At 42.9% G+C, this 13290-nt stretch overlaps 1 protein-coding gene across 3 annotated transcripts in view; it reads right to left on the reverse strand.

Annotated features, from left to right (window-relative positions):
• Positions 1–2918: 2918 nt before the first annotated feature.
• RIPK1 (receptor interacting serine/threonine kinase 1) overlaps positions 2919–13290 on the reverse strand; it is a 33739-nt gene continuing 23367 nt past the window's right edge. For 2 of the 3 annotated variants that reach the window (XM_005223843.4, XM_005223844.5), the window contains exons 10-11: positions 5712–5864; positions 2919–3835 (exon numbers count right to left, since the gene is read on the reverse strand). In XM_005223843.4, the coding sequence (XP_005223900.1) occupies positions 3549–3835; positions 5712–5864 (440 nt within the window). In that variant the 3' untranslated portion in view covers positions 2919–3548. 3 annotated transcript variants of the gene reach the window in all.

The following is a 13290-nucleotide window of genomic DNA, read 5'->3' on the forward strand; positions in this document are numbered from 1 at the left end:
GAGGCCCCTGCGGCCCAGGTGGGAAGCAGGTGGGTGTCGGGCTGGGCCGGGGGCAGGGTTAGTGTCTAATGGGGGCAGAGCCTCAGTTTTGCAGGAACGTGGCGGCAAACAGTGTGAATGTGCTAGGGCTGTGCACTTAAAGACGGTTGAGATGGCAGATTTTATGTGTATTTCACCACTGTTGAGTGTGTGTGCTTCTTACGACCAGTTCAGTCTTTAAAGATTATAAACAGTATTTGCAGCTGAAGGTTCCATAGGGAAAATAAAAAACAATACCTTTTGATTGTGGCTACTCTCTCCAGCGTCTGCCTGCAATGCAGGAGACCCGGGTTCAATTCCTGGGTTGGGAAGATCCCCTGGAGAAGGAAATGGCAATCCACTCCAGCACTCTTGCCTGGAAAATCCCATGGACGGAAGAGCCTGATAGGCTACAGTCCATGGGGTTGAAAGAGTCGGACACGACTGAGCGACTTCACTTCACTTCACTCTCTCCCTTAACAGAAAACAACCGCATATCGGTGGCTGCTGTTTAGCCTTGTCTTGATTTGGAGATTCCAGCAGCTTCCTTGCATTTTATATTACTTCTTCTGGACACCCTTCCATTGTAACAGTGGAGTGGATTGCACAGTGCTTCCTGGTGTTACAGCCATAGGACATTGTTTTACCCGCAGTGTCCTCCTTGACCCATGGGAGTTTCTTGGCAGTAAAGGGAGGTTTGATTTAAATACTATGATAAAATGTTTTTTCAACATAAAGCTGTCGCATCAATTTCCTGCACAGAAGGAAAGAGAAATATGTAATGTTCCAGCTACTGTTGTTTGACTTTCAGAATCTTGGGTGGGGTCAACATTTCCTTATTTTTTTTATGAAATGTTGATTGGGATTTCTTGTCAGAGATGTTGAGGGTTAAAAATAATTCTACAATTTTAACACTAGTTATCCTACTGGTCAGCAAAAATGGTAGTGCTGAGGTCTTAGGCTAAGGCTATTGATGTCAACTAATAAAAACCTACTGTTTTAACAGAGAACTCAACAGTCTATAAGGACCTAAAGAATCTATAAAAGAATCTAAAAAAGAGTGGATATATGTTTAACATTCACTTTGCTGTACATCTGAAACTAACAAAGCATTATAAATCAACTATACTCCTGTTGGGAGCCTCTTTAGGCATTACTGACAAAATGGAGGCATGGCCCCAGCCCCCTCTCCTCATCTTGCAGGCACGGCCCCAGGATGAAGGAGTTAGGCCTTGAGATTCTGACTTGTTCTTTCCTTTCTTTGGTTGAGTTGGCTGGAAAGAATGTTAAGGTGCTTGAGAGAAGCATGAGAAAGCACAAAGCCTTCTACAGTTGTGCCCAGAAAATAATCTATAAAATAACCATTGACATTTGTTCAAGGATCTTTACAAAGAATATCCCAGGATGAGCAAGTAGGCAGCTTGAGGCCATGGGAAGGATTATCATCTGAGACCTGTTTGTGAGGGGAATGTTTATGGCAAAAGAAGTTTGCTGGGTTTAGGATTAATTAGGAATAGCTAGAAGCCTTTTTAGGAGATAATGATCTTAAGATGCTAGGGGCAAACAGGATTTAGAAAGATAAGAAACTGAGGAATGTAGCATGAGTTACAATGTAATCCCAAATTGAGTATAGTAAATCTGGGTGGGGGAAACTAAAAATGTCAAACCTTTGACCTAATGCTTTTGTCAAAGTATAAAAGAGAACCTGAAGCTTGAAATAAACATGTCACTCCATACTATGAGTCAGAGGCTACATCATCATCGCCGACACCGTCCATCTCTTCAGGTTGAATCCCTGGCTGCTGGAGCTGGACTCCGGCATACTCCAATAAAAACTAATTTTAAAAATACTATTTTTAAGGACTTCCCTGGTGGTTAAGACTTTGCCTTCCAATGCAAAGGGGTGTGGGTTCAACCCCTGATGGGGGAGATAGGATCCCACATGCCTCTACACCAAAACATAAAAACAGAAGCAATATTGTAACAAATTCAATAGACTTTAAACATGGTCTACATCAAAAAACATCTTTAACTTTTTTGCGCCAGGCACCTAAAATGAGATGCATCATCTTAATTTTAATCCTCACACCTACCTTATGTCCTAGCACCCTATTTACAGATAAACTGAGGCTGGGAAAGGTCAGGAAGCAGGCCCCAGGTGCACGGCCAGAGTGGAACTAATGCCTGCTTGATTTCAGAGGCCTGTGTCTGGATTACACCATAGAACTAGTCCTTCAGTGATTTCTTTGTAATCAGATGCTTCTCACACCTTGACCGTATAGAGACCTATCCTATTTACTTAATTACTGTAATTAGAAAAGCTTTTTAAACTATTTAAAATGTCTTGTGAGAAATAACTCCTTTTCGTGTTGCTGAAGATCTAACTTCACCGTGTTGACCCACAGCAAAGATTATCACGACAGCGACAGGCGGGGACTCTGCTGACCAGGGTCTGCGGCCTGGGAGTGGGTGTCACGAGTATCAACCTCAGGGTCTGGATACCTTTCTCGGAGCCAAGAACAGGTTGCCTTCTTTCTCGTATTGTAGTCGGTGTCGTCCCACTTCGTTGATTCCTGCCCAAGACGAGTGTTCTTGTGGCGTTTGGGCCTAGTATCCAAACTCCTCAGGTGTAAACTTAGCCCTCTTCGGTCCAGTGTTTAGACAGTAGGGGCTGAAGGAAAGGCCCCTGAGCCAGGTGTGCGGGACAGCAGTGCTTAGACTCTCGGGCCCGTGGGTGTTGCATTTTGAAAGTCAAAATGCACGGTCAGGAAAGCTCTTTTCTCCCCAGCTTCCCCTCTCCTGCCAGTAGCCAGGTGAAAAGGAAACGCCGACCCACGTGGTAAAGTCACCATGGAGAATCTCACACCGTTTCGTTTATACAAACACATCATTTCAGTGGCTTCTATTTGAGGTACAAAATTTTATTTTAATTAGTCTATTAAAACATTGTCTGCATTTTGCCTCTGACACTGATTAAAACCTGTTTGGAATTTAGAGAACAGTGGTCACAAGGGATCCATCTGGGAAAGGAATCACCCTGCCCCCTCCCACAGCTCAGGACCGTCTCCCCCTCCAGTTTTCCGCTATCCGACTGGATGAGAATTTTTTTTTTGACTTTGGTTATAACAGGCGCCTATGTGGAGAAGACAGTGTAAAATTAGAAAGCTGATTTAAGTTATGTTCTCCGAATTTTTTTTTTTCCTTGCTCAAACAAAACTCCCAGAAACCAGAATGAATAGCATGAAGATTATGGGATAATATGAAAGAAAAAAATGATCTTTTCAACTCTCTCCTTTTCAGAGCCCAATTAGGCTTCTTGTTGGGTTGGGCCTTGGCCACGAATAGGTCGTCCTGCATAGCGGGTGGTTTGCTGTCGGGTCCCTTTTCCATCCTCCAGCTGTGAAAGGCAGGAAGTGATTTTTACGCAGACACAGCACCCCCTGTGTCAGGGAGAAAAGAAGTCCGAATCGCCGCAGGCAGCAGGCTTTCACTGGGGAGGAGGTGGCCCCGCCGCAGGAGCCCCTGTGGGCTTAGCTCTGGCTGATGCGGATCAAGCAGTTGACCAGGTCTATCCGCGAGCACAGGTAGAGCGCACAGGCCAGCTTTCCCACTGTGGCCCCCTTGCTGCCGGCCCGCATCAGCCACTTTTGGAGCATCTGGTAAACCTTTTCTTTCAGTCCATCTCGCTCATAGTCGTGGTCAATTTCATCGATCTGAGATTCAGAGAAACCCAGCTTACGGGCACAGTTTTTCCAGTGTCTCCCCAGATTCTCCCTGACCGGGTCCAGGTGTTTATCAGTCAGACTAGTGGTATTATCTGCCAAACAGAAAAGAGGAGAAGGCATTGAGCTATGGCCAGGTGAACATCTGGCTTCAAACACCTGCATAAAGTAGAGAGTACCAGGAGTCAGTAAGAAAGGTTAACTTCCCCACGCTCTGGCTGTCGGCTCCCTGGATGACCCTCACCTGTCCACCAGCCCACGTGAGGACCTGCTTCCTCCTGGGAGCGGCCCCCTCGGCTGCTAGGCTGTTCCGTACCAGCTGAGCCACAGCTCCTGTTTACACTTTCCGACGTCAAGGGGGAAAACACCATTTTCGTTCCTTTTGGGCCTTTTCTGGTTACATCTGGCCAGAATTAAGGTCACTCAACTCAGGATACCTTCCCCCAGCGGTGTGCATTCCTCTTACTTGGTCCGGGACACTGAGACCACTGCGTGGAAACTCTTTGATTGCACTGTCTTTTCACGGGTGCAGTATTTCTGGGCTCATCCTTCCCCTGCCCCACTCAGTCCTCCTTTCTCCTAGAGCCGTAACCCCTCTCTCCCTACTGGTTCCTTCCTCTCAGGCCTTCATAAAAATAATAAAATGAAGCAAACAGAAGTATATAACCACCACACCACCACAAACAAGCCATATTCCGTGATGTTCAGTAAGCGGAATAATAGAGACACCTCATGCCCCCGCAGAACACCCATTCTTTCCTCGGCTCCCGCAGTGCAGCTCTGACCGTCACCACCAGGTGTCAGCCTCCCGGCCAGAGTCTCAGTGCTTCACCAGGAGAGGGACCCTGGGCTCCAGCAGGTTCTCAAAGGTACCCTGTCACCCCAAACCTTAGGAACCTCTGCTCTAGTGCATTAAAGACTGGCTTTGAGAGGATTAGATGGGGCAACCCACTCCAGTATTCTTGCCTGGAAAATCCCATGGACAGAGGAGCCTGGCAGGCTACAGTTCAGGGGTCGCAGAGTCGGACACGACTTCACTTTCACTTTGGCCAACTATGGCCTGTGAGCCACACGTGGCCCACTGCATGTCTTAAACAAAGTTTTATTAGAACGTGGCCACACCCATCCGTGCACCTGCTGCCTGAGGCTACTGGTGTGCTGCGGGGTCAGCTGTGCTGTGTGCTCTGCTCAGTCGCTCAGTCCTGTCCGGCTCTGCGGTCCCAGGATTGCAGCCCACCAGGCTCCTCTGTCCATGGGGATTCTCCGGGGAAAAAGACTGGAGTGGGTTGCCATGCCCTCCTCCAGGGGATCTTCCCAAACCAGGGATCTGGCCCAGGTCTCCCACACTGCAGGCGAGTTTTTTATCACCTGAGCCACCAGGGAGGCCCTCATGGAAGTGGTGTCAATTGAGGAGCTACAACAGAGATGGCCAGCGAAGCCGGAAACATTTACTCTCTGGCCCTTGATTAAAAAAAGAATGCCAATCCTGGGGTTAATTAGGAAGCTGGGTTCTTAAATCACACCGTTTTTCCCAGGTCGTGTTTTGGGATTAATGTTATGAGGCTGTATAGTGGAACCCCATGTGAGAAAGCCCTCTAATTTTTATTATGCAAGTGCAGCTGAGGGCATAGTCTTCTGTCTTTTACGGAATCCCTTTTGCTGAGGGCCTGATGAGCTCCTGGGTCTGGGCGGCCATGTTGATGATGCTGATGTGTCTAACACTTCTCTAGACCTTACTATGGGCCAGGCAGTGCGTAAGCGCCTTATTTGCATTGACTCATTTCACTTTCATAGCAAACCCGTGAATTAGATACTCTAATTACGTCCTCGGTACACATAAATAAGTTACAAAGCACTTCTATGGAAATTACATGAGGAGCAATACGGCATCTTCAGGGAGAGTAATCAGAGAAATAATTAGGTGAGAAGGTTCAAGGTTGCTGTAGGATGAGTCCTTCAAGGGCATCTTACCAAAGATAGCTTGGTACTTAGAAGCCGGCTCTTCTTTCAAGTTCATGTATGTGCTGTCGAGCACCGATGAACTCATTCCACCAATCTCCATGTAATTACTGTCGCCAATCTGAATGCCAGAACTGCTGTGTATGGTATATTTTGAAGACTCATCTAATTAGAAAGAAACACACAGAGATTAGTAGTATATCTAGACTGAAAGGAAGAGAAAAAAGTACAGCCTGGTAAAGGGGCAGGACTCTATTCCAAATGCTTAAGTAAAATTATTTATCCTATGCCACCACTTGAAATTTTCTTCTTTAAAAGTTGGCTGAGAGGGAGGAGCCAAGATGGCGGAGGAGTAGGATGGGGAGAACACTTTCTCCCCCACAAATTCATCAAAAGAGCATTTAAACGTCGAGTAAATTCCACAAAACAACTTCTGAATGCCGGCAGAGGACATCAGGAACCCAGAAAAGCAATCCAACTCTTCGAAAGGAGGTAGGAAAAAATATAAAAGACAAAAAAAGAGACAAAAGAGGGAGGGACGGAGTTCCGTCCCGGGAAGGGAGTCTTAAAAAGAGAGAAGTTTCCAAACACCAGGAAACCTTCTCACTGCCGAATCTGTGCCGAGCTTTGGAAGCACAGAGGGCAACATAACAGGGAGAAAAAATAAATAAACAATTAAAACTCGAAGATTGCAAGTCCTACGGTAACTCCCCCAGCGGAGAAGCAGCGCAGACGCCTGCACGCGCCATTAGCAAGCGGGGGCTGGGCAGGGAGGCGCAGCGCGGGCTGCATCGCTGAGAGTAAGAATCTGGCCTGAATACCCTGAGCACTATCTGAGCAAAATAATTTGGGCTAGCAAACCAGACTGTGGGATATCTACCACGCGAAAAGCCAGCCCCAACCTAAGACACCGCCAGGCCCGCGCACGGAACAAAGAATTGAACAGAGATAGCTGGCTGCAGACCTTCCCCCTCCGGTGACAGGCAGCCAGAGCCGGAAGGGGGCAATCGCAGCCCCAGAGAGACATTATCTATAAAACTGTAAGCAGGCTTCTTTGCTAACTAAAACTTCTTGGGGGTCTGGACGGTTAACATCTGCCTGAGAAGGTGCGCCGGTTTTACACCCAGATAACCGAGTGGTGGGGAGGCGATAAGTCGCAGCATTGGCGCTCACCAAACACCTCATCACTTGAGCTGCTCGGACCTGGGAAGAGCACAAAACTCAGGCCCAACTGAGTCTGCGCCTCTGAGGACTACCCGAGTGCCTGAACCTGAGCGGCTTGGACCTGGGAGGTACATGCAGCCCAGGGCCAGCCTCGGATTGTTCCCGGCGGAACAACCTAGAGCCCGAGCAGTGTGGGCAGGCAGGCTACACGCGCCATGAGCGGGGGCAGACCCAGTGTGGCTGAGGCACTGCGAGCGCACGCCAGTGTTATTTGTTTGCAGCATCCCTCCCTCCCTCCCCACAGCGCGACTGAACAAAGAGAAGAAATACAGCTCCACCCATCAGAACACCGACACAAGCTTCCCTAACCAGGAAACCTTGACAAGCCACCTGTACAAACCCACACACAGCAAGGAAAAGCCACAATAAAGAGAACTCCACAAACTGCCAGAATACAGAAAGGACACCCCAAACTCAGCAATTTAAACAAGATGAAGAGACAGAGGAATAGCCAGCAGATAAAGGAACAGGATAAATGCCCACCAAACCAAACAAAAGAGGAAGAGATAGGGAATCTACCTGATAAAGAATTCCAAATAATGATAGTGAAACTGATCCAAAATCTTGAAATTAAAATGGAATCACAGATAAATAGCATGGAGACAAGGATTGAGAAGATTCAAGAAAGGTTTAACAAGGACCTAGAAGAAATAAAAAAGAGTCAATATATAATGAATAATGCAATAAATGAAATTAAAAACACTCTGGAGGCAACAAATAGTAGAATAACAGAGGCAGAAGATAGGATTAGTGAATTAGAAGATAGAATGGTAGAAATAAATGAATCAGAGAGAATAAAAGAAAAACGAATTAAAAGAAATGAGGACAATCTCAGAGACCTCCAGGACAATATTAAACGCTACAACATTCGAATCATAGGGGTTCCAGAAGAAGAAGACAAAAAGAAAGACCATGAGAAAATACTTGAGGAGATAATAGTTGAAAACTTCCCTAAACTGGGGAAGGAAATAATCACCCAAGTCCAAGAAACCCAGAGAATCCCAAACAGGATAAACCCAAGGCGAAACACCCCAAGACACATATTAATCAAATTAACAAAGATCAAACACAAAGAACAAATATTAAAAGCAGCAAGGGAAAAACAACAAATAACACACAAGGGAATTCCCATAAGGATAACAGCTGATCTTTCAATAGAAACTCTTCAAGCCAGGAGGGAATGGCAAGACATACTTAAAATGATGAAAGAAAATAACCTACAGCCCAGATTATTGTACCCAGCAAGGATTTCATTCAAGTATGAAGGAGAAATCAAAAGCTTCTCAGACAAGCAAAAGCTGAGAGAATTCTGCACCACCAAACCAGCTCTCCAACAAATACTAAAGGATATTCTCTAGACAGGAAACACAAAAACGGTGTATAAGTTCGAACCCAAAACAATAAAGTAAATGGCAACGGGATCATACTTATCAGTAATTACCTCAAACGTAAATGGGTTGAATGCCCCAACCAAAAGACAAAGACTGGCTGAATGGATACAAAAACAAGACCCCTACATATGTTGTCTACAGGAGACCCACCTCAAAACAGGGGACACATACAGACTGAAAGTGAAGGGCTGGAAAAAGATTTTCCATGCAAATAGGGACCAAAAGAAAGCAGGAGTAGCAATACTCATATCAGATAAAATAGACTTTAAAACAAAGGCTGTGAAAAGAGACAAAGAAGGTCACTACATAATGATCAAAGGATCAATCCAAGAAGAAGATATAACAATTATAAATATATATGCACCCAACACAGGAGCACCGCAGTATGTAAGACAAATGCTAACAAGTATGAAAGGAGAAATTAACAATAACACAATAATAGTGGGAGACTTTAATAGCCCACTCACACCTATGGATAGATCAACTAAACAGAAAATTAACAAGGAAACACAAACTTTAAACGATACAATAGACCAGTTAGACCTAATTGATATCTATAGGACATTTCACCCCAAAACAATGAATTTCACCTTTTTCTCAAGCGCACATGGAACCTTCTCCAGGATAGATCACATCCTGGGCCATAAAGCTAGCCTTGGTAAATTCAAAAAAATAGAAATCATTCCAAGCATCTTTTCTGACCATAATGCAGTAAGATTAGATCTCAATTACAGGAGAAAAACTATTAAAAATTCCAACATATGGAGGCTGAACAACACGCTGCTGAATAACCAACAAATCACAGAAGAAATCAAAAAAGAAATCAAAATTTGCATAGAAACGAATGAAAATGAAAACACAACAACCCAAAACCTGTGGGACACAGTAAAAGCAGTCCTAAGGGGAAAGTTCATAGCAATACAGGCACACCTCAAGAAACAAGAAAAAAGTCAAATAAATAACCTAACTCTACACCTAAAGCAACTAGAAAAGGAAGAAATGAAGAACCCCAGGGTTAGTAGAAGGAAAGAAATCTTAAAAATTAGGGCAGAAATAAATGCAAAAGAAACAAAAGAGACCATAGCAAAAATCAACAAAGCCAAAAGCTGGTTCTTTGAAAGGATAAATAAAATTGACAAACCATTAGCCAGACTCATCAAGAAACAAAGGGAGAAAAATCAAATCAATAAAATTAGAAACGAAAATGGAGAGATCACAACAGACAACACAGAAATACAAAGGATCATAAGAGACTATTATCAACAATTATATGCCAATAAAATGGACAACGAGGAAGAAATGGACAAATTCTTAGAAAAGTACAACTTTCCAAAACTCAACCAGGAAGAAATAGAAAACCTTAACAGACCCATCACAAGCATGGAAATTGAAACTGTAATCAAAAATCTTCCAGCAAACAAAAGCCCAGGTCCAGACGGCTTCACAGCTGAATTCTACCAAAAATTTAGAAAAGAGCTAACACCTATCCTGCTCAAACTCTTCGAGAAAATTGCAGAGGAAGGTAAACTTCCAAACTCATTCTATGAGGCCACCATCACCCTAATACCAAAACCTGACAAAGATCCCACAAAAAAAGAAAACTACAGGCCAATATCACTGATGAACATAGATGCAAAAATCCTAAACAAAATTCTAGCAATCAGAATCCAACAACACATTAAAAAGATCATACACCATGACCAAGTGGGCTTTATCCCAGGGATGCAAGGATTCTTCAATATCCGCAAATCAATCAATGTAATACACCACATTAACAAATTGAAAAATAAAAACCATATGATTATCTCAATAGATGCAGAGAAAGCCTTTGACAAAATTCAACACCCATTTATGATAAAAACTCTCCAGAAAGCAGGAATAGAAGGAACATACCTCAACATAATAAAAGCTATATATGACAAACCCACAGCAAACATTATCCTCAATGGTGAAAAATTGAAAGCATTTCCTCTAAAGTCAGGAACAAGACAAGGGTGCCCACTTTCACCATTACTATTCAACATAGTTTTGGAAGTTTTGGCCACAGCAATCAGAGCAGAAAAAGAAATAAAAGGAATCCAAATTGGAAAAGAAGAAGTAAAACTCTCACTATTTGCAGATGACATGATCCTCTACATAGAAAACCCTAAAGATTCCACCAGAAAATTACTAGAAATAATCAATGACTATAGTAAAGTTGCAGGATATAAAATCAACACACAGAAATCCCTTGCATTCCTATACACTAATAATGAGAAAACAGAAAGAGAAATTAAGGAAACAATTCCATTCACCATTGCAACGAAAAGAATAAAATACTTAGGAATATATCTACCTAAAGAAACTAAAGACCTATATATAGAAAACTATAAAACACTGGTGAAAGAAATCAAAGAGGACACTAATAGATGGAGAAATATACCATGTTCATGGATTGGAAGAATCAATATAGTGAAAATGAGTATACTACCCAAAGCAATTTATAGATTCAATGCAATCCCTATCAAGCTACCAACAGTATTCTTCACAGAGCTAGAACAAATAATTTCACAATTTGTATGGAAATACAAAAAACCTCGAATAGCCAAAGCGATCTTGAGAAAGAAAAATGGAACTGGAGGAATCAACCTACCTGACTTCAGGCTCTACTACAAAGCCACAGTTATCAAGACAGTATGGTACTGGCACAAAGACAGAAATATAGATCAATGGAACAAAATAGAAAGCCCAGAGGTAAATCCACGCACATATGGACACCTTATCTTTGACAAAGGAGGCAAGAATATACAATGGATTAAAGACAATCTCTTTAACAAGTGGTGCTGGGAACTCTGGTCAACCACTTGTAAAAGAATGAAACTAGAACACTTTCTAACACCATATACAAAAATAAACTCAAAATGGATTAAAGATCTCAACGTAAGACCAGAAACTATAAAACTCCTAGAGGAGAACATAGGCAAAACACTCTCTGACATACATCACAGCAGGATCCTCTATGACCCACCTCCCAGAATATTGGAAATAAAAGTAAAAATAAACAAATGGGACCTAATTAAACTTAAAAGCTTCTGCACATCAAAGGAAACTATTAGCAAGGTGAAAAGACAGCCTTCAGAATGGGAGAAAATAATAGCAAATGAAGCAACCGACAAACAACTAATCTCAAAAATATACAAGCAACTCCTACAGCTCAACTCCAGAAAAATAAATGACCCAATCAAAAAATGGGCCAAAGATCTAAATAGACATTTCTCTAAAGAAGACATACAGATGGCTAACAAACACATGAAAAGATGCTCAACATCACTTATTATCAGAGAAATGCAAATCAAAACCACTATGAGGTACCATTTCACACCAGTCAGAATGGCTGCAATCCAAAAGTCTACAAATAATAAATGCTGGAGAGGGTGTGGAGAAAAGGGAACCCTCTTACACTGTTGGTGGGAATGCAAACTAGTACAGCCACTATGGAGAACAGTGTGGAGATTCCTTAAAAAACTGGAAATGGAACTGCCTTATGATCCAGCAATCCCACTGCTGGGCATACACACTGAGGAAACCAGAAGGGAAAGAGACACGTGTACCCCAGTGTTCATCGCAGCACTGTTTATAATAGCCAGGACATGGAAGCAACCTAGATGTCCATCAGCAGATGAATGGATAAGAAAGCTGTGGTACATATACACAATGGAGTATTACTCAGCCATTAAAAAGAATACATACGAATCAGTTCTAATGAGGTGGATGAAACTGGAGCCTATTATACAGAGTGAAGTAAGCCAGAAGGAAAAACACCAATACAGTATACTAACGCATATATATGGAATTTAGAAAGATGGTAACGATAACTCTGTATACGAGACAGCAAAAGAGACACTGATGTATAGAACAGTCTTATGGACTCTGTGGGAGAGGGAGAGGGTGGGAAGATTTTGGAGAATGGCATTGAAACATGTAAAATATCATGTATGAAACGAGATGCCAATCCAGGTTCAATGCACGATACTGGATGCTTGGGGCTGGTGCACTGGGACGACCCAGAGGGATGGTATGGGGAGGGAGGAGGGAGGAGGGTTCAGGATGGGGAACACATGTATACCTGTGGTGGATTCATTTTGATATTTAGCAAAACTAATACAATTATGTAAAGTTTAAAAATAAAATAAAATTAATTATAAAAAAAAAAAAAAAGTTGGCTGAATCATCTCACATCCATTAGGTTGGAAACTATCAAAAATACAGAAAACAACCAGTGTCAGCAAGGATGTGGAGAAACGAACCTCTGTGCGCTGCTAGTGGGAATATAAAAAGATGCAGCCACTGTGGTAACCAGTGGTGGTTCCTCAAAAAGTTAAAAAAAACTGCCATACGATGCAGGAATTCTACTTGTATATGCCCCAAAGAACTGAAAGCAGGGTCTTAATCCGATATCTATACACACATGTTCGTAGCATTATTCCTAACAGCCAAAAAGTGGAAGCTATCCAAGTGTCCGTCAACAGATGAACAGATAAACAAAATGTGGTCCATTCTGGATGGACCACATAATAATAATGCATTACTATTTAGCCTTAAAATAAGGGAATAATGGCACATGATGTAGCATGGATGAACCTTGAGGACACTCTTCAGTGAAGTAAGCCAGTCACAAAAGGACAAATGCCATACAACTCTACTTATATGAGGTCCCAGAGTCATCAAATTTGTAGAGACAGAAAGCGGAAGGTTGACTGCCTGGGGCTGGGAAGGAGGGAGAAAGGGGAGTTAGTGTCTAACGGGGACAGGTTCAGTTTGGGAAGAAGGAAGAGTTCTGGAGGGGATGGTTGCCCAACAATGTGGTTTTCATCACAAATGGTAGTCTCTGGTCTAGACGAGATAAAGGATGAACGTGTCTGAGACTTACTTCTTACCTTCAGAAAACAGCAAGCAAGTGAAAGAATACAGGCAGTTACTTCCCCTTACATCAGAGC

Source organism: Bos taurus, chromosome 23, assembly GCF_002263795.3.
Source record: "Bos taurus isolate L1 Dominette 01449 registration number 42190680 breed Hereford chromosome 23, ARS-UCD2.0, whole genome shotgun sequence".
Classification (NCBI taxonomy): domain Eukaryota; kingdom Metazoa; phylum Chordata; class Mammalia; order Artiodactyla; family Bovidae; genus Bos; species Bos taurus.